This window comes from Bubalus bubalis, chromosome 4 (assembly GCF_019923935.1).
Source record: "Bubalus bubalis isolate 160015118507 breed Murrah chromosome 4, NDDB_SH_1, whole genome shotgun sequence".
NCBI lineage: Eukaryota > Metazoa > Chordata > Mammalia > Artiodactyla > Bovidae > Bubalus > Bubalus bubalis.
Window position 1 is genome coordinate 18,756,649 of NC_059160.1, and position 27,258 is coordinate 18,783,906.

The following is a 27,258-nucleotide window of genomic DNA, read 5'->3' on the forward strand; positions in this document are numbered from 1 at the left end:
CATACTAAGTAGTAGGAGGAAACTGCTGACAAAATCAACTGTGCAGTCATTGAGGGTTTATAAGAAGTTGGTTCAGAGTATGTACTTTGATGCTTGAATTCAAATCATGGCTTTGCCACTTGCTAGCTAGTAATAGCTGTGTGAGTTTGAACAAGTTATTCAGACTCTCTGTTCCTCAGATGGTTCAGTGGTAAAGGATCCGCCACCAATGCAGGAGACACGGGTTTGATCCCTGGGTCCAGAAGATTTCCTAGAAAAGGAAATGGCAACCCACTCCAGTATTCTTGCTTGGGAAACCCCATGGACAGAGGAGCCTGGAGGGCTACAGTCCATGGGGTCCTAAAGAGTTTGACATGACTGACCAATTAAACAACAACAACAATCTTGGCCTAGCTTGTCTGTCCTAATTGTCCAGAAAACTTTTGGAAAACTAGCAGGAAGGTTTGGAACTTTCATATTAGAGATTTGCCTAGTAATTGCACTGTGTCACTCGACATAAAATTTCTTTTTCCTTTTTTCTTTCTTTCTTTTCAGTGTTTCCTCATGCTGCCAGGATGAATCCCAAATTGAGTTTGGGGGAGTCAGGTAGAGTTTTCTATTTAACCTAAGAGAAAAGTAAGGAAGATTAAATAAATCTAGCTTAATGATCACTACGGGTTTGAAACCCAAGAGAGCAAGAATGATTTAAAAATGAAATGAAGAAATAGATATTGTTCTGTTTCTTTGCTAATGAATGGAGCTCCCCAGTCCAACTTTTTATAATTTTATTTATTTATTTACTTATTGGGTGTACTAGGTCTTCGTTGCTGCTCAGGCTTTTCTCTAATTGCAGAGAGTGGGTGCTACTCTCTGGTTGCAGTGCGTTGGCTTCTCATTTTGGTGGCTGCTTTTGTTGTTGAGTGCTCTAGGGCTTCATCAGTTGTGGCTCCCAGCTCCAGAGCACAGGCTTAGTAGTTGTGGTACACATGCTTAGTTGCCCCATGCTACGTGGGATCTTCTGAGATAGGGATCGAACCTGCATCTCCTGCATTGGCAGGCAGATTTCTTTACCACTGAGCCACCAGGGAAGCCCTAGTTTAACTTTTTAAATGTGAAAAATGCAGCAACAGGACCAGAGCGATCAAGATGGTGCCAGGTCATTAGAATGATCCCAGAACTCTTTCATTCTTTCATCCATTCAATCTGTAAATATTTGTTAATCATTCAAGGTGCTACTGGTGACATTCATGGCAGATCCAACAGCTCATGTGTGGTTGGATATCATTTCTATGGTTGAAACGTCACCAAATTCAATCAGGTGACTCTCTGCCCTGAGTGGAGGGTTCTCCCCTATTTCTTTTTCCCCCTATTATTTCTTTAAAGAGAACATGCTGATACCTTTCCACATTTGCTTAGTCCATTCTCTCTTCTTCCATTCTTCCTAGATTGAGATACTACTAATAAAATTTTACTTTTATTATTTATTTATTTTTGGCTGTACTGGGTCTTTATTGCTGTTTGGGCTTTTCTCTAGTTGCAAAGAGCGGGGACTACTCTCCAGTTGCAGTAGGCGGGCTTCTCATGGCGGTGGCTTCTCTTGTTGTGGAGCATGGGTTCTAGGGTGCACGGGCTTCAGTAGTTCTGGTTCCCGGGCTCTAAAGCACGGGCTCAATAGTTGTGGCTCAGGGGCTTAGTTGCTCTGTGGCATGTGGGATCTTCCCTGCCCAGGAATCGAACCCATGTCTCGTGCATTGGCAGGCAGACTCTTTACGCACTGAGCCACCAGGGAAGCCTAGACTGAGATACTTTTAATAAACTCCAGTGGATAGAGAATCCGGAGACTGGGAAATTGCCACCAATGATGTTACCTCATTGCCTCAATTTTCTCTTCTGTTAGAAGAGACTAACAATATTTACTCAACATTACAAGGTTGCTTGGGGCTTCCATTGAGTTTATAAATGCCAAGTGCTTTAAATTAAGAATATTTTACAGATGGCTTGTTTCTTTAAGACACTATTCTCAAACTTTCCTGTGTCTAAGAATTACGTGGTAAGCTTGCAGGCTATTGGCTGATTCTATAAGCTTTGTGTTTGGCTCAAAAAAAAAAAAATGCAGATACTCTGGCAAATTCAGAAAGTCAAAGGTGAAGGCTAAGGAATCTGCATTAAACATTCTGTGTACTCTTGTGTAGTATAGTAAAAGAGACAGTGGGCAGATACAACTAAAGGAAGGGGACAAAAAAACCTATATCGTGCTCTTTCTAAGTCTTTTTCCTTTACACTTTTTCCTTCTGTGATTCAGCCAATGTACCGTCTTTCCTGACTCTTGCCACCCCATCCTCCTTTGTGTTGGCATTGGCATTTTCTTAGCATAGTTAGAGGCGCTTAGCTTACTGTGCAGAAATGGAGTGGAGGGAAAGGAGGAGGGACGTGGGTGGAGAAAGGCTAGATCAGGGTTTAGCGATTTCTAACTGTGAAGACTGTTGTTGCCAGGCTGGTTCTAGCCGGCTGACTCTGGGAGAGGAAGCCTGAGGAGAGCTAGACTGACTGCAGCTGCTGCTACTGTTCCTTATTTGCTTGTGTACATTCTGATAGAAGACTCACTACCTTTTCTCCACCCACAAAAATCACATTAGTTATGCTACTGGTGGACACTATTTTAGGTACTGATAACAATCCTGGATTCCTTCCTGTTTATAGTTTTTTCTCTTTACTACTTTGGGCCTTTCATTTTGATCAAATCCCAGCTGGTTTCTTTGTCTTTAACCCCAGGAGGTAAAGACATGCACCAGATGGTGGCTATGGGGTACTTAAAGATTTTTGCTTGACCTGCAGTCTCCGTGGTAGATGAGTTATGCTTTTCTGACTGATGTAACTCTACACCAGGGCAACTCGAGCAGAATCAGAGAGAACCTGGGCAACTTTGTTGGGAGATTTTGTTTCATCAAATCCTCTGTTTTATGTGCCTCCCCCATTACTGTTTTCTCATACAGATAATTCCAGCATCTCTATTGTCTAAACCTTGGTCTTGAGAATTCCCAGAAGAGTGTTAGCAAATACTGGTGTCTGGACCCCAACCCCAGATATTCTGATGTAAGCTCCCCAGTGGTTCTATTATGTCTAAGAACAAAAATCTGGAAATGTTTTGCTTTATGAAAAGGATGTACTTTAACTTTGTCTCACATATTATTCAGGGTAGAGTTGGTCTCACAATCAAAGGGACATCAGTAAATATGTATCTTTGTACAATCACCACATGTCTGAACATTGTATAACTTCTCTTTGGTATTTGACTATTTCGGTATCAGCCATGTATAATAATAGCTAATGTGCAGTTTCTATATAGTGCATTATATTTATGTTACCTCATGAATCCTTGAGTTTCCCTGGTGGCTCAACTGGTAAAGAATCCACCTGCAATGCAGGAGATCTGGGTTCAGTCCCTGAATTGGGAAGATCCCTTGGAGAAGGGAATAGCTACCCACTCCAGTATTCTGGCCTGGAGAATTCCATGGACTGTATAGTCCATGGGGTTGCAAAGAATCAGACACGACTGAGCTACTTTCACTTTCATGAGTCCTTAAAGTTCAATGAAATAATCTTCATTTTGTTGACGAGAAAACTGAGGTGACGATCCCATGACACCAGTAAATAAAGCTAGGATTTCAAATCAGATAAATCAGATTTATCTGACTCCAGAGATGTGAGGTTACTAATAATATGGCTTCTCAAGGGATTCAACTGACCCTCTTTTGAAGAATATTAATTTATGGGTTAAAAACTAATGGTGCATGATTAAATCAAGATAAACTACATTGTTCCCGAATAGATGAGTCCTTACCTGTCCAGACATAACTACCATCAACCTATGAAACCTATAACTACTTCGAACTTATGATTGAACCTAAGAAACTGAACCTTGCTTTCCCACTATGGAAATGCTAAAAATAGTGTCATGCCACTAGCTTTGTGTTTTCTTTTTTTAAAGTTATGTATTTAATTTGGCTGCACCAGGTCTTAGGCCTGTGGGATCTAGTTCTCTGAACAGGAAAGGAAGGCAGAGTCTTAACCACTGGACCACCAGGGAAGTCTCTCACTGGTTTTGTTTTTTTAAAATATACTCCCAGGTTTGTTTTTTTGTTTCCCTGACTAGGTTACATGAAGGCAAAGTTGCTATGTTTTCTGAATTTCTTAGGATGTGTCTGGCACATAGTGATAGTGTATTGAATGATTGATAGCATTTTTTAAAAAGATAAGCAGCTAGTTAGTTACTAGTCTAATACTCCCTATCCACACTTGCACCTATACAACCTGGGTTTCCTGGATGTTCATGGCACTGTGAATTGGGATCCTCTGTTGGGCATGTCTGCAACCTTTTCTCTGTGCCAGTTTCCCTGTGTTTCTTGGGCTCACTGTGGTCATATCTCTGTGATCAAGCTTTGATTGCAAAATAATTCTCTTTCCTCTTCAGATTGAAGAGAAGTACTTTATGTTCCAGGAGATAGTATCAGAGTGGACTATATAGTAACATTTTAGTTCTGTAGACCTTTCCCCCTTTCTCTTGAAGGTAGTAGATCATATGTATTTCCCTGTTGGCTCAGTGGTAAAGAATCCACGTGCTAATGCAGGAGATGTGGGTTTGATCCCTGAGTCAGGAAGATACCCTGGAGAAGGAAATGGCAGCCCACTCCAGTATTTCTGCCTGGGAAAGCCCATGGACACAAGAGCCTGGTGGGCTGCAGTCCATGGGGTCACAAAAGACTGTCATACAATTTAGCGGCTAGACAACAACAACAGGTCATATAGCACTTTTGCCCCTCTATGTGTATCTTTGATGAAAATTGTTCACTATCCTTGGTTACGCTCAGTGACATAACATATAGTAACAGCAGTACAACACCCTAAATCACGCTACATTTCTCAGTCAGGGGACTCTGGTAAATAAATAAAAAAGCAGACTGTAAAGATTGGGGAAGGAATGCTGAAAAGAATTTGTTGGCTGAGGGGACTGAGAAGCTATTGTGATCTGCAAGAAGGCTGACTTGTTAGGACACAACTGTAGCACAGCTGGGGATATCTGGGGGTAAGAAATAAGTAAGGTTATTTGGAAATGACTATCTTCCATATAACTATGGTTTATCACAGGATATTGAATATAGTTCCTTGTGCTGTATGGTAGGACGTTGTGTATCCATTCACTATAACAGTTTGTAACTTCTAATCCCAAACTTCCAAGCCATCTCTCCCCCATTTCCACTCTCTGAGGCCTGTTCTCAGTCTGTTTCTCTTTTGTAGATAAGTTACTTCATTTGTATCATATTTTAGATTCCACATATAAGTGATATCATATGGTATTGGTCTTTGGTTTAACTTCATTGAATATGGATACCCTCTAGGGTCATCCACCTTTCTACAAAGGGCACTCTTTCATTCTTTTTTATGGCTGAATAGTATTCCGTCCTACCTATACACATCTTCCTTCCCCATTCACATTTGGGTTGTTTTCAACAGATTCATATTCTTACGCTCCTTTGCAGAGGAGTTTTTGGACCTTCCTCACCAGCGTGAAATTACCAGCACCATCTTTTAAAAAATCTGTCCCTTCTCAGCCATACTGTGAAGAAACTTACTGAAGTGAACATTCCTTTTTACGCAAAGCTTGATTACAAAATGCTTTCAAGTGTATTATCACATTTCATTCTCACAGCAACCTTGGAACATACGCTGTTCAGAACAAAGCCTCAGAGAAAGTTAGGCAACTTCATTTTTCCAAGGTTTGCACTGGTTTCTAAGTGGTAGAGCTGGCTGTGCCACGCGGCCCCGCCTGCATCTTAAAACCTGCCAAAAGCCCTGAGAACATAGGATGTAGTTAAAAATTGGCCTCACACTACACAGAGGCATTGTCCTTACTCTGAACACGGAGAAGGACCTCAGAGGTATTTACGATCTTTGTCCCCAGATCTTTGCCTCCTGCCTCCGGAGTGGAGACCACCGTTCGAAGGGACTCGCGGGGACCGGGGTCCGCAGGGGAGCGCGGGCGGTGGGCGGGGCCGGGCGGGAGGCGCCGAAGGGTGGACACGCACACCGCCTACCGCGTCCCCCCGGACTCGGGGGGCTCGCGTCAGGGGTGGGCTAAGTAGGGCCCGAGGAGGGGCTATGAGGGAGGGCAGGGTATGTACAACGGAAGGGATTCACCACGCGGTTTCGAGTTGGGAACAGACCTCGCCCCTCCACCGGTTTCCCTTTCTCAGTGAGGACGGTTTGGGGGCGGGTGGGGAAGGCGCGTCCTCGAAGCGCTCTCGCGCTCCCATAGCCCTCCGGGTGCGCGCGCCCACCGCCTCGCCTCGACCCCAGAGGCCGCAAGGGCTGCGAATGGGGACGGGGCGCCTGAGGGGCGGGACCCGACGCAGGTGTCAGATCCGCTCGGCCGGGTTCGACTGGCTGGCTAGCTGGCTCAGCCCCTCGCTCGCCGGCCACCGCCCCCCGGCCCGCGGCCGCGCCGCAGCAGCGTCTGGAGGGCGGGGTCGGGTGTGCGCGCGGGTCCTCGGCACGCGGGCGGGAGGTGCGCGGCGCTTGGGTCTCAGGGAGCGCGGGGCGGCCCCCGCCGGCGTCGCGCGCGCTGTGTGAGAGCGGGGTCGCGCGCGCGGGCGCGCGCACGCCAGGCAAGTGAGGGAGTGTGAAGGGAGTGTGAGGGAGAGGAGCGGCTGGGGGTGAGTGTGCGTGTGTGGGGTTGAGTGTTTGCCGGGGTGGGGGTGAGGGAGAGCCGCACCAACCGCGCGGCTGTGAGCAAGGGGGCGGGGGGTGAGTGGGCGAGGGCGTCGGGCCTGGCTGCTGGAGCCGCGGCGCCGGCGGCGGCGGCAGCGGAGAAAGGAGGCGGCTCCCGGCATCCCGACCCCCCTTCCCCTGCCCTCCTTCTCGGACTTCCAGCCCGCCCGGCCTCCCGCGCTGCCCTCATAGGCCCCCAGCCCGGCGCCGCCGGCCAAGAGCGAGGGAGGAGCCGCCCGAGCCAGGTGAGCTGGACCCTCGCGTCCCTTCCAGGGGGTCGTGGCGAGAGGTGGAGGCCCTCCCGCCCTTCGCCTCAACCCCCGCCCACCGCGGCCGAGTTGGGGCGGAACGTGCTCCGGAGGAGCGGGCCGGAGCCGGGGAGCCGCCGGGGACGGAGTCTTGTGGAGGCCGGTGGTCTCCTCAGAGCCGGGGGCGGCGGGCGTGAGGCGGACCCCGGGCGGGGAGTGCGCGCCGAAAGGGGTTGAGGATGCCGGTGCGGCAAGCTGGAGGGAGGGAGGCGGCGGCGGCTTCGGGCGCGGAGCAGTGCGGTCCCCCTCGTCGAGGGGGTGTGGTGAACCGGGAAGGCGCGGCCGAGCCGCACACGCGTGGCGCTAACCTGTCCCCGGGAGCCCGGTAATCGCTGCCTCGCCTGGTGCCATCAGACGGATTCCTGTGGTGTGAGACCGAGGCGGGCGGGGTGGTGATAGTCCTGCAGTTAATTCTGTTCTGATTTCACGTTTTTCTCCTTACGTTTTAGAAAAAGTGACAGCCATTCCCCCTTTTCCTTTTGACAGTCCTCTGGATAAGAATGGGGTGACATTTAATAATTGGTTGTCCTGATTTTTTTTTTAAAGGCATTTGACCATGATGCAAATCTTTTAACCCCTCCCCCCATAAATACAAAATAGTTAAGAGGATAATAACTTCAGATTTGCCTTACTAATTTGTCCTCATCTCTGGTAGCAGATTTGTTTTATCCCCCGATTGTGTGTGAATAGAGATGAGGCGTTGATTCTCTTCTGGGAGTGGGATTTTTGTACTAACCGTGCTCCATGTAACCTCCTTGTAAATTCTTTCATTGTGCTGTTTTCCCATTAATTACCAGACTTGTTCCCACATATTTGTGGAGTTGGGTTAGATTTGAAATCTGTATGGAAACTGGGCAGCCTAATATGGAAGATTTTCTTTTTGTGGGCTTGATAGGTTGATTATGTTTATGGACGACTTAACTTTTAACTAACCATTAAAATGTAAATATTATCTATTTTAAACCTCACTTTGATAACATCGGATAGTGTCAAGGTCGTTGAAAAATCTGTTGATTGTCCAAACACTTTAAAATATTCATTTGGATTAAAAACAGCCTCTGAAATTTCAGTCATGGAGAGTCACCATTCATTTTCTAACTTTCGGAATGAAAGGCTCTCATATAGTTGTAAGGTAGTTATAGTTTAAATTTCTTTTATATTGTTTGGTTGGTGTGTCAAAGGGGAGGAGGCCTATTCTGTTTTGACGTGATCTTTTGTTTATTCCATTCTGTCTTGGTTAACTATTAGTTTCCTTCTTTCGTGTCATGGATTTAGTTGTTCGTTTGGCAACATGGCTGATGTTTTTCTCGCTCTGTCTGCCTTATTTTCTCTCACCTTCTCTTATCCTTACCCCCAGATGTTGGAGTCTCCTTGTTGGGGAGGTGGGCAGTGTGTGATTCTGAGAACCAAGAAGGGGAACAGCAAATTCAGTCTTCTGTTCAGTAACATTCAGAATCCTCTACTTAGTCAAGAGCCAGTTTTCTCATCCTGCCTTTCTCTCTGCAGGGGGTAAGGAGCTGTTAAAATCAAACTTCAAGACTTGTGGCTACCAGCTAAAATTCCACTGATCTTAGTTTCTGGTTATGATATCCATGCGTGCTCAGCTGTGTTCAGCTCTTTGCTGCGACCTCATGGACTGCAGCCCGCCAGACCCCTCTGTCCGTGGGATTCTCCAGTCAAGAACACTGGAGTAGGTTGCCATTTTCCACTCCATGGGATCTTTCTGACCCAGGGATCGAACCTGGGAAGCCCAATTCCTGGTTGGATAAGTTAATCATTTCTCCTGTTTCATCTTGAATATGATGGCACGTAGGGATGGAGGGGAGAGTAACAACAAGAAATTGTCCTTTTTTTTTTTCCCTTTTCCCTTCTCATTCTGTCCGCTTTTGCTCACCAGAGGGAAATTACTAGCAGTATGTTATAAATATTCTAACACTTCTTAGCCATATTGTAAAGAAAATTCTAAAGTGAAGGTTCATTTTTTCCTCTAAACACCAACCAAGCTTAGTGCATTACTTTTTTGGGACCCAAGATGAAACATACCTTTCAAATTATCTTCCAGTTCTTACTTTCCCGTATTTGTAGTCACCTGGAATTTGCTACTGGATAAGTTACTAGAGTGATTTCAAGTCCTCTCTCCTCCCTCTGAGCTGAAGGACTGAACACTGGGCCAGGTCAGGGGAATGGAACAGAGCAGAATTAATTGTTCCACACTTTGGGACATAACACTTTCCTCTGGGAGGCAGACAGAAAGCTAAATATAGAAAATGGGTGGAGAAAGAACTTCTGTACCCATGAACAACCCACGAAGAGAGAGAAAATTGAGTTTTATTGTATGTTGTTTGCTGATAGCTGTTTTCTCAGTGGGGGAGTACATAAGTGATGTAGATTTGTAGAGACTTTATATGTAGATTTGTAGAGACTTCAAAAACTGGTTAGTTTTTGAAGAGTGCTCTCTGCAAGTGGGATTATCATAAGCATTTGAGAAAAGAACCTTTAGAAACGTTATTTAATTGAGGGTGTAGATTATGATAAGGACAATGATAAAAGTAGTATTATTCAATGTTAGCTGTACTGGCATGTGCAGTTGTTTCAAGAGAGGTTGAATAGGGGAGATTAGGCGCAGAGGTTGGGTAAATTGTCTTTCAGTACTTGGGAATTTTCCTGCTTGTCATATTTTTAGGGTCATTAAGAAATAATACCTTCAAAAATATCTGTATATTATATACTTTAGATTTATGTGCCGTACATATCTGTGTAAATGTTCAGCTTGCAGAAAAGGACTGATTTTCTGGCTTCATCGTAACTGATGCCATGGTGTTAGTTTCAGTATTTTCTTTTCCAGTGTTTTTTCCCTTTCAAAATTGGCTTGGAGGACAAAAGCCACAGAGCTAGCCAGCTCTACTCCCTTAGAGTCTGGTCTGCATGGAACCCTGCTTATATCTGCTTATATCTTTTTTCCTCTCCTTTCTGACCCTAACCCTAGCCCCTACTTTAATTGTTAACAAAAGTAATTATTTCAATATCAGTTGTATAACAAGGATGGGAAGTAGCAGTAGGTTTGGGTTGTTTGTTTCTTATGAGAAACTGAAAACTTAAATTTCTAAGTTGCATTTAGATATTATATGGCAGTTTACTTGGTGTTAGTGTTTAATATTGAAAATAGCTATGTTTTTTTCATCTCCAGTTATACTTCAGTAAAACAAACTTCTTTAAAGTAACTCCCTCTTAACCCTGTCCTTTCTGAGGTTTTATGCTTCCCACTGGGGATATTAGTAGAGAATAAAATAGATGGGGATTCTGTCCTCATAAAGTGTATAGTTTAATTTCATTGTTCTCTGTCCTTTGCCCTGTCAGTCACTTTTCTCTTCAATGTCTTGAGGAGTCTACTCTATCTGTGAATTGATGAATTAGCAGAACAAATTTGTGTGAATATTGTTATGCCAGTTTTTTTACTACTTTTCTTTCAGAAGTTACAGCGCACCACAAAATGTGATAGAAACAAACAAACAAACAAAAACGGCCCCTTAAATGTTTTTTTCCCATTCATCTTCTTAACAGTCCTCCTTTCTTTCTGTCTCTCTCTCTTAACCACTTCTAATACTAGCTCTTACCTTCATGTTATTAGAAATACAAAGGTAGAGCATGGATTGGCTGTATAAGATCAGACCTGTTCTGTCTTACTGCTCTGCTGTCCTGTATTGGCATTATTTCAGTCTTTTGATACTTTTATCAGAAAACTGCATCTTGAAAATACATGTGAGTTTGCCCAATTATAGCAGCATTGGAATTCTTCCGTGATGTTTTTCTCAGTTGTTAGCTTATTCCTTTGACATGTGATGTAATTAACCATATCCATAAAGTCTTCTTGAATATAATAACAGTTTCCTAATTGTTTTTTTCAGCATAGTGTCCAGAAAGAAAATTTGGAAAGAAGGCCCAACATTTAACATGTTAAATGTGATGAACTTTGAACTGTACTGTGCATTGCATCTCAGGAAACTTTTGAAATTTTGTGCCACGTCCAGAGATACTCTGATGTAACATTTCTCTGTTAAGTGAAATCATTAGAAATGTTATTTGGATTCCAGAGAAAACATAGGTTTTCTTTATACCACAAAGTATTTTAGGAATTTTAGTAACTAACCTACAGATTATTTAAAGGTAGCATTTCAGGCCCTTTAATTGGGAATGTGTGAACATTTGCATGTTAATTTGTCCATGACAATTTTTTCTTTTTCCAGTTTTCTTTTTATGGTATAGTATACACCTAAATTTGACCATCTTAACAGTTTAGTGGTATTCAGTATACACATATTTTGCAACCACCACCATGGCCATCTCCAGAATTCTTTTCTTTGTCCTGCATTATTGACAACCTGTACCCATAAAACATTTAACTCCCCAATCTCTCAGTGCCCCAGCCATTAACAACCATCATTATGCTTTCTGTCTCTGTGAGTTTGAGTACTCTAGTACTGGAGCATAAGATTCATTCATGTTAAGCATGTAACAGAATCTGATGTCTTTAAAAGGCATTGTGTGTATACTGCATTTTTATTTATTCATCTGGCATAAAGGTGGCTTGCATCCACCTTTGAGCTCTTGTGAATAATGCTGCATGTGTGTACAAATACCTCTTTAAGACTCAGCTTTCAGTTCTTTTGGGTATATACCTAAAAGTGGAATTCCTGGATTGTGTGTTGATTCTATTTTTAATTTTTTGAGGAACTGCCATACTGTTTTCCATAGCAGCTGCACTATTTAACATTCCCACCAGCAGTTTGCAAGGCTTCCAGTTTCTCCACATCCTCCCCAACACTTGTTATTTTCTGTTGTTATTGTTCTTTTTTTCTTTTTGATAGTAACCATCCCGTGTGTGAAGTAGTTTCATGTTTTTATTTGCATTTTCCTAGTGCTTAGTCATACTGAACACTTTTTCTTATTCATGACATTTTAACATCAGGTCATTTTTAGTTCTCTGAGGGCTGAGACTTCATTTCTTACCATGATTTTCAGTGTCTTCAGATAAAGTGCATAGTAGACACTCATTAATTAAATGTATTATGCAATTGAATGTTTAGTTTTGTATATTTAGTAGTTTATCTTTTTTGACTATAAAGGAATCCCCAGATATCTTTGACATAAGTTAAACTTATTTCTTCCTCATGAAAAAGAGATAGTAAACAGTTTAAGGTTATAGCACTGTGCAGTCAAGGTCTTGTAACATGTAAGCTGTGCTTTTTACTCCAAATGGATGTTAGAGATACATAACAACCATGGAGCAAGGATCAAGGAAGAGTACATCCCTTTAGTATGCTTCCTGGAAGTTGGAGTGCAGTACTTTGACTCAGTGCTTTGATCATATTTAGTTGTGAGAAAACCTAGGGAATACAAATAAAGGTTCTTAGTCCTATGGCACTTTGCTCAGCTAAATATCAGATACATTATTGCTGAGGAGTAAGTAGATAGTGGATATTGGGAAGCAAGTGGCAGTCTCTGCTCTTGAATATGTAGAATTTGAGGTGACTCTGGGCTCTTCCTCTTTCTAATTTAGACAAGTGACCTGTCTGCTAGTTTAGCTTCACCTGCCAAATGATAATAATAACGTGTCATGAGGATGATTGTGAGGATTAAATGAGAAGATACAAATAAACTGTCTTAACATTGTATTTGGTATATGTAATCACTCAAGTGAATTTATTTTCTTTATTTAAATTCCCTTTGATATCTTTAAGTATCAAAATAGTTCAGAGAAATTAAAAAACTTGAATCCTAGTCTTGGATCTGCTATTGTGATATCTTGGGCAGGTCGTTCCTTTAAGATGGGATATGTTATGTCTGTGTTTCTCACGTAATTATGTACGAACTAAATGACATTCACATAATTGTATGCAGATTAAATAACAAAATATAGGGACTTCCCTGGCAGTCCAGTGGTTAAGACTTAACCTTCCAGTGTAGGGGTATATGTTTGATCCCTGGTGGAGAAGCTAAGCTCCCACATGTCTCTCCACCAAAAGACCAAAACATAAAACAGAAGCAATATTGTAGCAAATTTTCAATAAAGACTAAAAATAGTCCACAACAACAACAACAAAAATCTTAAAAAAAAAAAAAAGGCAAAGTGGGAAATGTTTTGTGAACTATAAATGGAGAATGTTTTTAACCCCACTTGTATGCATTGTTTTGCTTTTGTCTTGCATATGTATAAAGAAGGGAATTTATAGATGCTTGTTTATATATTCCAAAGTGTTGCCTTTCTTTATTACCTTCATTGTTTTCTGTTTCTGTGTAGACACTGTTTTACTGTTTTTCTTATGTCTTTTGACAGAGGGTCCCTATTGAGTCTGTAGAGAAAAATGGCTATCCTCTCAATTTTTCACCCCCAAATCATGTATATTCTTTTTTTAAAAAGGGGTATTACAAATTAAAGAGCTATATGGAGAGAGTGTGAATGAATATGTCATATAAAATTTGGAAAATAGCTATTTGCTCTGTTTTTGAGGTATACGCTTTCAGGAATAATGAGGGGACTGTCATACTTTTCTTTTCTATCACTGTAGTCTTTGATTAATACCTAACCTCCTGCTCCTGCTTTCAAAGCATTTCAGTCTACCTTCAAGTTAATGTGCTAATGAAAATGGTGTCCAAACAGTGATATTATTGTTAAAGTGGCATCTTAACTAAAGGATGAGATTGTAGAGGAAGTATCTCTACAAGTTTCAAAGGGACAGTCGTTTTGTGGGTAATGGGGTAACAGGCGTATTTCAGAAAACTATATTTATTCATTGATTTGGTTTCCCTGGGTCTTAGTTACGAAAGATGGCATCTTTAGTTGTGGCATGTGGGATTTAGTTCCTTGACCAGAGATTGAATCTGTGCCCCCTGCGTGGGGAGCACAGAGTCTTAGCCATTGGACCACCAGGGAAGCCCCCAGGTCTAACACTACTAATTGATTGTTTGAGATTCTTCTGAGATTTTCATTTTATCATTCATTTTCGTTTGTGGTTGTTGTCCAGTCTCTTGAGTCGTGTCTGCCCTGAACTGCAGCACCAGTCTTCACTATCCTGGAGTTTGCTGAAATTCATGTCTGTTGTGTTGGTGATGCGATCTGACCATCTCATCCTCTACCGCCCTCTTCTCCTTTTGCCTTCAATCCTTCCCATCATCAGGATCTTTTCCAATGAGTTGGCTCTTTGCATCAGGGTAATCAAGTATTGGAGATTCAGCATTAGCATCAGTCCTTCCAATGAATATTCAGGGTTGATTTTCTTTAGGATGGACTGGTTTGATCTCCTTGCTGTCCAAGGAACTCTCAAGAGTCTTCTCCAGCACCATAATTTGAGAGCATCAGTTCTTTGGTGCTCAGCCTTCTTTATGCTCCAACTTTCACATCCATACACGAATACTGAAAAGACCACAGTTTTGACTATTCGGACCTTTGTCAGCAAAGTGATGTCTCCGCTTTTTAATATGCCATCTAGGTTAGTTATAACTTTTCTTCCAAGAAGCAAGCATCTTTCAATTTCATGGCTGCAGTCACCATCAGTTCAGTTCAGTCACTCAGTCGTGTCTGACTCTTTGTGACCCCATGCACTGCAGCATGCCAGGCCTTCCTGTACATCACCAACTCCTGGAGTTTTTTCAAACTCATGTCCATTGAGTCGGTGATGCTGTCCAACCGTCTCATTATCTGTCCTCCCTTTCTCCTCACTCCTTCAATCTTTCCCAGCATCAGGGTCTTTTCAGATGAGTCAGTTCTTGCCATCAGGTGGCCAAGTTTTGGAGTTTCAGCTTCAGCATCAGTCCTTCCAGTGAATATTCAGGACTGATTTCCTTTAGGATGGACTTGTTGGATCTCCTTGCAGTCCAGGGGACTCTCAAGAGACTTCTCCAACACCACAGTTCAGAAGCATAAAGTCTTCAGTGCTCAGCTTTTTTTATAGTCCAAGTCTTACATCCATACATGTCTATTGAAAAAACCATAGCTTTGACTAGACAGACCTTTGTTGGCAAAGTAATGTCTCTGCTTTTTAATATGCTGTCTAGGTTGGTCATAACTTTTCTTCCAAGGAGCAAGTGTCTTTTAATTTCATGGCTGCAGTCACCATCTGCAGTGATTTTGGAGCCCAGAAAAATAAAGTCGGTCACTGTTTCCATGTTTCTCCATCTATTTGCCATGAAGTTATGGGACCAGATGCCATGATCTTGGTTTTCTGCATGTTGAATTTTCAGCCACCTTTTTCACTCTCCTCTTTGACTTTCATCAAGAGGCTCTTTAGTTCTTCGCTTTCTGCCATAAGGGTGGTGTCATCTGCATATCTGAGGTTATTGATATTTCTCCCAGCAATCTTGATTCCAGTTTGTGCTTCCTTCAGCCCAGTGTTGTTCCATGTCCAGTTCTAAACTAACTGTTGCTTCCTGACCTGCATGCAGATTTCTCAAGAGGCAGGTCAGGTGGTCTGGTATTCCCATCTCTTTGCGAATTTTCCACAGTTTATTGTGATCCACACAGTCAAAGGCTTTGGCATAGTCAATAAAGCAGAAATAGATGTTTTTCTGGAACTCTCTTGCTTTTTCGATGATCCAGCGGATGTTGGCAATTTGATCTCTGGTTCCTCGGCCTTTTCTGAAACCAGCTTGAACATCTGGAAGTTCACAGTTCACGTATTGCTGAAGCCTGGCTTGGAGAATTTTGAGCATTACTTTACTAGCGTGTGAGATGAGTGCAATTGTGTGGTAGTTTGAGTATTCTTTGGCATTGCCTTTCTTTGGAATTGGAATGAAAACTGACCTTTTCCAGTCCTGTGGCCGCTGCTGAGTTTTCCAAATTTGCTGGCATATTGAGTGAAGCACTTTCACAACATCATCTTTCAGGATTTGAAATAGCTCAACTGGAATTCCATCACCTGCACTAGCTTTGTTCATAGTGATGCTTCCTAAGGCCCACTTGACTTCACATTCCAGGATGTCTGGCTCTAGGTGAATGATCATACCTTTGTGATTATCTGGATCGTGAAGATCTTTTTTGTATAGTTCTTCTGTGTATTCACCTCTTCTTAATATCTTTTGCTTCTTTTAGGCCCATACTATTTCTGTCCTTTATTGTGCCAATCTATGCATGAAATGTTTCCTTGGTATCTCTGATTTTCTTGAAGAGATCTCTAGTCTTTCACATTCTATTGTTTTCATCTATTTCTTTGCACTGATCACTGAAGAAGGCTATCTTATGTCTCCTTGCTATTCTTTGGAACTCTGCATTCACATGGGTATAGCTTTCCTTTTCTCCTTTGCTTTTTGCTTCTCTTCTTTTCACAGCTATTTGTAAGGCCTCCTCAGACAGCCATTTTGCTTTTTTTGCATTTCTTTTTCTTGGGAATGGTCTTGATCACTGCATCCTGTACAATGTCACAAACCTCCATCCATAGTTCTTTAGGCACTCTGTCTATCAGATCTAATCCTTTGAATCTATTCCTGACTTCCACTGTATAATCATAAGGGATTTGATTTAGGTCATACCTGAATGGTCTAGTGGTTTTCTCTACTTTCTTCAATTTAAGTCTGCAGTCACCATACACAGTGATTTTGAAACCCAAGAAAAGAAAGTCTGTCACTTTTTCAATTTAAAACCCATCTGTTTGCCATGAAATGATGGGACTGGATGCCATGATCTTAGTTTTATGAATGTTGTGTTTTAAGCCAGGTTTTTCACTCTCCACTTTTACTGTCATCCAGGGGCTCTTTAGTTCTTTATTTTCTGTACCTTTAATAAATCTCACACTCCACCACCACATATACATACTAAAGTGTTTCTTCCTTTCTCTCATCCTTCTTAATGCTTTTGTCCCTCTGCCTCTTATTCCCACTCTTATTTATAACAGTAATACAGTCCCACCTCTTACAGAGACCTTTGGATAAGACAAGGAAAGGAAAAAGAATAAATTTCATATATATTCCAAATTGTGTTTTGTTGGGCTTGGAGGGGAGGAGGGAAGCATTAGAATTTATTGAGAGAAAAGCATTGATAATCAGATCATTGGTTAAAAACCTTAAGCATAAGAAAGTAGGTGTTAAAGGTTTTAATTGAAGTCAATATAGGTAGGTAGTATGATTTGGGTAGTATGATAGGCAGGTAGTATGATTTAGTAGGTTGTTGGGACTGAAAGAACATCTTTGGAAATTCAGGCTATGCTATTTAGTATCACTTAATTAAAAAAAATAGGTGCATTTCTTAATTGTATTAATGTACATTTCTTAATCTGTAAATGGTTACTGTAATCAGTTCAGTTTAGTCGCTCAGTTGTGTCTGATTCTTTGGGACCCCATGCACTGCAGCACGCCAGGCTTCTGTGTCCATCACCAACTCCCAACTCCTGGAGCTTGCTCAAACTCATGTCCATCGAATCGGTGATGCCATCCAACTATCTCATCCTCACTTGTCCCCTTCTCCTCCCGAATTCAGTCTTTCCCAGCATCAGGGTCTTTTCAAATGAGTCAGCTCTTCGCATGAGGTGGCCAAAATATTGGAGTTTCAGCTTCAGCATCAGTCCTTCCAGTGAATATTCAGGACTGATTTCATTTAGGATGGACTGGTTGGATCTCCTTGCAGTCCAAGGGACTCTCAAGAATCTTCTCCAACACCACAGTTCAATAGCATCAATTCCTTGGCTCTCAGCTTGCTTTATAGTCCAGCTCTCATATCATACATGACTACTGGAAAAACCATAGCTTTGACTAGTAATACCCAAGGTTTAATTTGAAGTAGTGTTCATTTCGGAGAAGGCAATGGCACCCCACTCCAGTACTCTTGCCTGGAAAATCCCATGGATAGAGGGGCCTGGTGTGGGCTGCAGTCCATGGGGTCGCGAAGAGTCAGACACGACTGAGCGACTTCACTTTCACTTTTCACTTTCATGCACTGGAGAAGGAAATGGCAACCCAATCCAGTGTTCTTGCCTGGAGAATCCCAGGGACGGGGGAGCCTGGTGGGCTGCTGTCTGTGGGGTCGCACAGAGTCGGACGCGACTGAAGTGACTTAGCAGCAGCAGCAGTGTTCAGTTAACTTTCAGTTTTAAAATAATTCATTATTCAATTTGGAGTTTGATAAGGCATGCCATTCAACATCTTTAAACATTGTGATTCTATTAGATCATCTGTTTATAATGTGTATCATCACACACACACACACACACACACACACACAGAGTTGACTCTTGAACAGCATGGCTTGGAACTGTGCAAATCCAGTGATTCAATAAATATGTACTGTAGTTCTTTGCTTGCTTAACTGAGGCAGTAGTGGGAGCACTGAGTTAGGGATGCCCATTAGGCACATGAAAAGATGATCTGAAATTCAGTTCAACTCCTGGTTGGAAAAATATATTTAGTAGGTCAATGATAGTAGTTGAAACTGGGCTGAGAATGACTTTTCTTGAGAAGGGAAAGAAAGATTTAAGAATGAAGCCCTGGGGATTATGTACAGGAGGAGAGCTGACAGGAGAAAAGAGAGAAGATAATAGGCAAAGACTGACTGTTCACACATTTGTTATTTGTGTGTATAAACCGGATTCAGCTCCTGTATTTCACATCTGGGACAGAATGATGTCATTGAAAGCATATCTGTAGTAATTGCCAAATGGAGTAAATCCTAGTTTTTATTTAAGTGTATATATTTTCCAACATTTTTTCCTTTTCTGTCTTTTTAGTCTGAGTTCATTTGATGTATCTTATCTTTAATAAAGAATTTTTCTAGTAGTAAGAAATGTCCTTAATGTTATCAGATGGTAGACTGTGATTTTGCTTTTTCCTTGGCAGAATAATTACCATTGGGAAGAGGCCTCTCAAGAAAAATGAATGAAGAAGCATCTTAGGATTCTCATTTAATTAGCCTTGCCTGGACTATTGGAAGATAGCAGATAAAGATAAATTGGTGTGCTTATCCATAATTTTCACAGGAAAACTCTCTAATATAAAATTAAATTTTATAAATTTCTTCTATTTCAAAAACACGATTTTAGCATTCACGTAGTATCTGATATTTATATATCATTTTCCTTGGTACTTTTAGATGAAGAGGATGAGAGTTAGATCTGATTTTACATTCTAAGAGGAAAAATAAGCTCCTATGTGTATGTGGGCATTTGCAAATGCTGTGTTTATCTTACACTTTTGGAGAATAAACTCTTCTCATACAGATATGTTATTGGGTAGCCAGACTTACTCAGTTAAATGTCAGGGGAAAAGGGGGAAACCATTTTATTTTACAAGGGACCCTTTCTTGTCATTGATTGATTGATTGCTATGTGGCACAGCTTGCAAGTTCTTAGTTACCCAACAAGGGATTCACTCTGTGCCCCCTGCAGTGGAAGCAGAGTCTTAACCACTGGACCTCCAGGGAATTCCCTCCTGTCTTTTAAATAGTGAATATGATTTGAACTTCAAGGTATTCCTTCTATTGCCATACTTTGGGCTCCTAGGCTGTGTAGATTTACAGTTATACTTTTGACTTTTTATCGTTTTCCTTCATGTTAAGAGGTTGGGTAAAAGGAAAAGTAGATGTTTTAAAATAATAGGGAAGGAGACACCAATCCATTGGTCTCTGGCCCGTAGGAATGTGTTGGTGGCCTCTCAGGCCAGGAGGGGCCATATGGGTGGGGACAGTTGGGGACACAGAGCCTGTGCCTTTGTGGTTGGCGTCTTCACCTGCCTGTTTCCTGGGTTACACTGTCACATGGTTAGATGTAGATTTCAATGGAACAGCCTGAAAAAGACAAACAGCCACTGTAGCAGCATCCCTGAGCACCAAGCCACTTACCTTCCTATGAAAACCAAAGTGGACCATTGGGCAAAGAAGAGGTTGTACCCTTTGACTCCCTGGCAATAATTGGTCTCTGAAGATGACTTAAGATGGTAGTAGATAAAAATCTAGACAGGTGTTATTTGAAGATACCAACACCAATGGAACAGTAAGCTAAGGATGGTTAAGCACACTTTGCCTTTTATAACCTGGTGATGCCATTTACTTGGTGTACAGGAAGACTTGAGTTGGAACACAGTGTTGCCACATACCTTTGCAAAACTTTATAAAAAAAACCAGGGCATAACATAATATTCTGAAAATTTTTAAGTATTCTGCATAAGATACGTCAGTGCAGCACAGGGTGACAACCCCCATGTTGTCTGCCACTTAGGTGGGCTTTGAGGATCCATAGCCATTGACGACATCAATGTAGTCTCTACCTTCTTCTGCAGGGTAATAGCGTTCTTCCAGTTCTACATTAGGGGGTTCAAGCACCCCTTCTTGAAAAGCTGGGGTCCAGTTGTGGCAATCTTTACTTCACCTCACCCTGACAGAGAGGGAACATCGTTTTCTTAGAACCCTGGGTGCAAGAGGATTTAGAGCCTCTTCATTAAAAAGAAAATGAAAAGAGCTAGGGAGCCTAATCTGAGCATATAGTTAGTTGTTCGTTGTGTACCAGCATAGAAACACCCAAACTTTACTACGTGAGACTATCAGAGCTGTGGCCATGAGGCCAGACAAAAGGTAAGCTCACAACACCATCTCTTAGGAGTCTGCAAGACTGTATGAGACTGCAGTCTTTGGATGCCTTTTATTGTGTGATTATAGAATCATTGGAAGCACCGTGTATTACTCTTGTGGCCTGGGCATTTTCCTGAGAGCTGATTTTACCGTAACTGCTTCCCACTTCCCAGTGGCTACCACAGCCCCATCCTGATTTCTACTGGGGCCACAACTGAACTAGTAATGCAGGGCAGTTTCATGCAGTGAAATCAATCATAAAAACAGACAGTGGTCTAGACTTCAGCATGAGTGGAGGCACAGAGGTATTGAGTATTGAAGGTCAATGAGTGGGTGTTTCAAAAGTTACCCATTGTAAACACTTTAAGGGCATTTTTATATTAATAGTTTCCCTCTCATTGGAAACTGGGCATCTCTCTGGTGTGACTTGTGGAGCTTTTTCTTCTAAGTGAGACCTTTTCCAGTGGTCTGGAAGCCCACATTCCATATTCCTAGTGTGTAAATTGAGCTCTAAACCCCTTTCTTGTGCTTATTTACTGGTATCCAGTGATTGATGCCTTTGAGTCGGTGGGTCCCTTGATGTTCTACTCTTACTGTGTGCATCTGTGGAGCAGGCCCTTCTGGTTTAGACTGGCAAAAGCACACGAATAGTACCAGTTGCAGCTGCTATGAAGCAGTGTATATGTAGGGCCATTGCTTCCCCTTGTTCTTTCCTTTTGCGTTAGTTTTGCCATGTCATGTGGAATAATACTAGGAATCTTTTATTTGTTAAAAATCACCTATTAATGCTTGTTAGTAAAACTTGTAACTTTTTGCTGCTTTTCATGAAAATGATTTCCACTTCTCTTACTCATGATATAAACTCTTAAGAAGTAGCACTCTCTTTTTTGGTGGCATTCTAGTAAACAAGCTATGTTTGTTTAATAAAAATCCTATTTAAAGATAGAATAAAAACATTGAGTAAGAGCATGCTGTCTCTTGACTGAAAAATAAATTTTACTGAAGAGCTTTGGCATTTATTTTGGTTATTTAAAAATTTTCCACCACATTCTCAAATTTTTATTTTGATTAAACGGTGATTGACATCAGTAGTGATGCTCATCTAGTAATATAGTTACTACCTTCTCATTTTTAAATATACCTATAAAGATGTTTATAATAAATTATACACGTGCTGTGTGTGCTTAGTCGTGTCCAACTCTGCGACCCTGTGGACTGTAGCCCACCAAGCTCCTCTGTCCATGGGATTCTCCAGGCAAGAATACTGGAGTGGGCTGCCATTTCCTCTTCAAGGGGACCATCCCGACCCAGGGCGTAGAATCCGAGTCTCTTGTGTCTCCTGCATTGGCAGCCAGGTTCTTTACTACTAGCACTTCCTGGGAAGCCCAGCAAATTGTACATACGTGTATGGAATAAGGAAAACAGTTGAACAGTAACTGCACAAATGTACACTATTTCTTTGAGTTTGTAGTGATGGAAAAGATACAGGGATATAGTTTTTCCTATTTTTTTTATGGTTAGTATATAATTGTAGTGTTTATTTGTGTGTGTGAGAGGAAAAAAAAATAAGATTTCTTGATTTACTTTGTATGTGTATTATTCTTTTCCATCTAGGAGGAGTCTATATTCAGGACGAAGTAATCCCAGGAAAGGAAGAACAGCAGATCAAGATGTGTAGCTCTGTGGCTGCCAAGTTGTGGTTCTTGACAGATCGTCGAATCAGGGAAGACTATCCCCAAAAAGAGATCTTACGAGCATTAAAGGCCAAATGTTGTGAGGAGGAACTGGACTTTAGGGCTGTGGTGATGGATGAGTTGGTGCTAACAGTTGAACAAGGAAACCTGGGTAAGTCTATAGTTAAGTAACAGTTTGGATTTTTACCTAGAATTTGGTGATTCTTTTTGTTTTAGAAATAATTAGGTCAAAGGATCTGATAATAGGCTTTATCATTACTGAGTATCATCTAGTCTAAAAATCTAGTATATCTTACAGAAGAAATGAAAACAGCAGTATTTATTAAATCCCTCATTATAGTATTTATTAAATAGTTGTGAGGGAAGTTAAAGATAACCTACTACTTTTTCCCCATTATTATTGTCCTCTAGTTTTTAAAAAGCCTTGTTTTTAAGATGCCTCTAAAGGAATCTGTACTCCAGTCAGGGGTCCGTCTAGTAAATTAATCAAAATCCATGTGTGATTCTTCTTTTCTTTTTTCTTTAGCAAATACTTTATATGTATAGTGTAAAATATTAATAGTATTTTTAGTGAATAAAAGTGTCTTAACTGATGAGTTTTTAAAAAAATATTTCTAATAGTTCATATTGTTTTTGGATTACTAGGGGAAGATATTTTGGAAATGTGTTGGAAATTCTTTAGGACTATCTTTCAGGACATCTTTCCTTTGGAAAAGTTAGGATTTGTTACAGCTAAATTGGTCATCTCTGTTAGGGAAAGGTGGTTATTGGTGGCGCTAGTGGTGAAGAATCTACTTGCCAATGCAGGAGATGCAAGAGAAGTGGTTTCAGTCCCTGGGTTGGGAAGATCCCCTGGAGGAGGAAATGGCACCCAACTCCAGTATTCTTGCCTGGCGAGTTACAGTCCATGGGGCCACAGAGTCTGGCTTGACGGAGCAACTGAGCTCTCGCAATAGTAAAGCAAAGCACAGGTCTGCTATTGTAGGGTAGTTTCATTCATGAGCTAGTTAATAATAGATCCAGAATCTTGCCTGATTTATACCATGATATCTTGGGTTTAAATAAGTAGAATCTTTTAGCACTCACTCTCTCTTTATCTCAGTCCTCTTAACATTTTTTATTGCATTCTCGTTATCTTTCGGCAGTTATTGTTTCTTTACAAATAACTGCATTAGAAATATTTCTAAATTATTTCACTTGAATTAATAAGTAGTTACTACCTTTATAAGAAAAATGCATACCATGTTATTTTCAGTCCAGTTTTTGTTTTTTTTTTTTTAATACATATGCCCAGTTCCAGCACCTTACACAGATTCAGAAAAATCTGGGGTAGAGCGTGTGTTATTCATTCATTAAATATTGAGTACCCACTTTGTGCTAGTTAATTGGTATGGCATGTAAAATTAGACATTAACATTCATCAGTTGATCACACAAATAAATGTAAAATTATTATGAAAGGAATTGGATGTCACTGCACCCTCCTGTACCTGTAACAGATAGATTTCCCTTGAAATCTTTTATCTAGTATCTGTTACATGCTTTTACAACTTTATAATTATAAGGCCCATACAACTGTTGTTGAAAATAAAAACTCAAGATACTTTATGTTAGAAGCATGTTCTTGAAGTCTGAGGGAGAAGAGATCTCAAGGACAGTGTGGTTTTTAGCTCACTAAACACAACTTCCACAGGGTTCTGGTGTATGTTTCTGTGTTTTAAAGGTTGAAATACTAAAGGCTGCATTTCCAAGAGTCCCCTGTGTTCCTCATGTGACCTAGCTTCTGTCAAATAGGCACATTACAGAAAGATTTGGGAGGTTAGAAGATCACTATTTTTCAAAAGTTTCATAGGTTGAAAACCATTGTGCTTGCTTTTTTCTTAGGTGCCTAATGGACATTTTTACTTTGTTCTCAACTGTTTCCACGCCAGTCTTTCAAAACCGAATCCATGTTTTCCCCCTAAAACAGTCTTCTTATTTCAGTTTTTCTGTCTTTGTAACATTGCCTTTTGGCCTTTTAATCCATTCTTAAGAGCCATTTATACCACAAAATATTGTTGCTTTTTCCTTCTAAGCCACAACTATTCTAACTTCAACTTTTCACTGTCCTGGATCAGGGTCTTAGGGTCCAACATTTTCATGACACAACAGGCCCATATCTCTTTTTCACAGTCTTTCCTCTCCAGCCCTCTCTCATTCACAAATACTACCTTTATCATCTTAACATGATAAAACCTTGAGAAACTCTTGTTTCCCCACAACATTGAATCTAATTTTATATTAAGGACTTCATTAATGCACATCATATGAATCCAGGAATTCCTAGTTGGTTTTTTTTTATTTCACATTTTGAATATTTTTTAATTATTTAAATCTCATACTATCTTATAAGGAAGGTAATAGTATCATTTTATAGATGAGGAAACAAATGAGGAATTAAGTGGAGAAGTAATAACTTAAAAAAAGAAATAATAATAAACACTATTTATATACCTTTATTGAGAGATTTATTTTTGCTTACTACTTTGAGTTAACTGACAAATGTCCTGTCTTTTCACTTTGCAGCTCATAAACTCATTCAGTGTTTGCTTTTCTGTGAATGCCTCTTTTTTGAATTAGAGTTTTGCTGGGAGTCTTAGTTGGTAGTTTTTTCTTTTAGCAGTTGGAAGATACTAACTTCCTATCTTCTGGCCTCCAAAGTTTCTGATGAGAAATTTGCCAGTGATTTTATTGAGGATCCATAGAATGTGATGATTTGCTTCTCTCTTGCTTTTTTCAAAATTTTCTTTGTCTTTTGAAAGATTGATTATAGTGCATTTCACCATGTGTCTGTCAAAAGGTGGAGATTGTTGAGCTTCTTGAATGTTTATATTCATGTCTTTCATCCAGTTTGGGAAGTTTTCAGCTGCTATTTTTTCAAATATGATCCTCCCCACAGTCTTCCTGGGACTCCAACAATGCATAAGTTTACTGATTGTTCTGTCTACTCAAATCCACTTTGAATTCCTTTACGTCAATTTCATTTCTGTTCTTGTTCTTTCAGCTCCAGAGTTACTTATTGGTTTCTTTTTATGTGTTCTGTCTGCTGATATTAACATTTTGTTCACACATTGTTTCCTTGCCTTTTTTCATTCTTTGAGTATCTTTAAGGTAGTTTCCCCCCTTAAAAAAAATTTTTTTATTAGGTATGCTGCTGCTGCTAAGTTGCTTCAGTCATGTCCGACTCCATAGACGGCAGCCCACCAGGCTCCGCCATCCCTGGGATTCTCCAGGCAAGGACAGTGGAGTGGGTTGCCATTTCCTTCTCCAGTGCATCAAAATGAAAAGTGAAAGTGAAGTCGCTGAGTCATGTCTGACTCTTCGAAACCCCATGGACTCCAGCCCACCAGGCTCCTCCGTCCATGGGATTTTCATGGTTGATTTATAATGTTGTATTAGTTTCAGGTATACAGCAAAGTGAATCATTTATATTATATATAAATATATCTGCTCCAAATTTATCTCCACCGCCCCCCATAGTTTCTTTTAATGTCATTGTCATGCTCAGTTACTCAGTCATGTCCAACTCTTTGCAACCCCATGGGCTGTAGCCCGCCTAGCTCCTCTGTCCATGGGATTCTCCAGGCAAGAGCACTGGAGTGAGTTGCCATGCCCTCCTCTAGGGAATCTTCTTGACCCGGAGATCAAACCCAAGTCTTTTATGTCTCCTGCATTGACAGGTGAGTTCTTTACCACTAGCACTACCTGGGAAGCCCAGTGGAGGGAATGGTGTAACAAAAAGTACTATGGCCTCTTTGTCTGCACCTCTGTGATCAGAAGCTGCATCCAGCCATCAGAGCAGAGATCCCAGATATTTTGAGGGCAGGTCATTATACCCACCCTGACTCCTGCAGGGTGTGTCAGCTGCTCCAGAACCAAGTGCACAGTATGGCTAGAGAATGGGGGATGAGTAGTTGCTGCTGTTCTGAAATTGATCAAAATTTAACTGCATTTATGATCCCAGTCTTTTTCTAAAAGTTGTGGTCCTTCAGCAAATTGATGAGGGGTTGTCTAGATGACGAGGCAGAGTCCTGATGCTTCCTCCTCCTTCATCTTTCCAGAATCCTCTCTGTACTTATTTTTGATTGAGGTGTATCTTCTTGTTTTGTTGTTTTATATTTTGGGAACAAGTATCTTACAGGATTATGTGTACCATGAATATCTTTTATCTGTGGCTTGCTTTTTTCACTCTGTTAATGACATCTTCTGGTCAGTAAAAGTTTTGAATTAAGTACAGTTTATATTTTTCCTTTTTTGATTAGTGCCTTTTATGTTGCAGTTAAGAAAATTGTGTGTGCCCAAGAGTCTTTATTTTATAATACATGCTGAAAATCTATTTGATAAAACACAGTATTATTAGGTGAAATTATTGTTAAGAAAAGGGCATTATAGTGTGGTACCATTTTCTAAGGATATGTGAGTGTTAACTTTTGCTGGTTTAAGAAATAATTAATAAAAGGATAAACCATAATTTTCTAAGTATGGGCTTCCCAGGTGGCTCAGTGGTAAAAAATTCATCTGCCAATGCAGGATATGTGGGTTTGATCCCTGGGTCAGGAAGATCCCCTGGAGAAGGAAATGGCAACCTACCCCAGTACTCTTGCCTGGAAAATCCCATGGAGAGAGGAGTCTGGTGGACTGTAGTTCATGGAATCACAAAGAGTTGGACGTGACTTAGAGATTAAACAACAAGAACAATGATGATTACCTTTAGGGAAAGGAAAAGGATCAAGAGGACAGGGATGAGCAAGACTACTCTGACACGTTTGGGCATGTATTGATAATTGTTGAAACCAGGTGATAGTACATTGGATTTATTATATTTTTATTTTCTATTTAGAATTTTCCTTAATAAAAAGTTGAAATGTTTGACCTGATGAAAGTTTGTTTGACTCAAGGATAGGAGAAGTAATTTTGGAATTTAGTTATTT

The 27,258-nt window shown here is 40.9% G+C and overlaps 1 protein-coding gene across 6 annotated transcripts in view; it reads left to right on the forward strand.

The window, feature by feature from the left end:
* RIMKLB (ribosomal modification protein rimK like family member B) overlaps nt 1-27,258 on the forward strand; it is a 129,160-nt gene that overhangs the window by 80,967 nt on the left and 20,935 nt on the right. The window contains exons 1-3 of one of the 6 annotated variants that reach the window (XM_006069769.4): nt 6,628-6,689; nt 6,907-6,989; nt 22,210-22,440. In XM_006069769.4, coding sequence (XP_006069831.2) covers nt 22,266-22,440 — 175 coding nt within the window. In that variant the 5' untranslated portion in view covers nt 6,628-6,689; nt 6,907-6,989; nt 22,210-22,265. The other 5 variants (XM_044941049.2, XM_006069770.4, XM_044941050.2 and 2 more) reach the window with 5 other exon arrangements.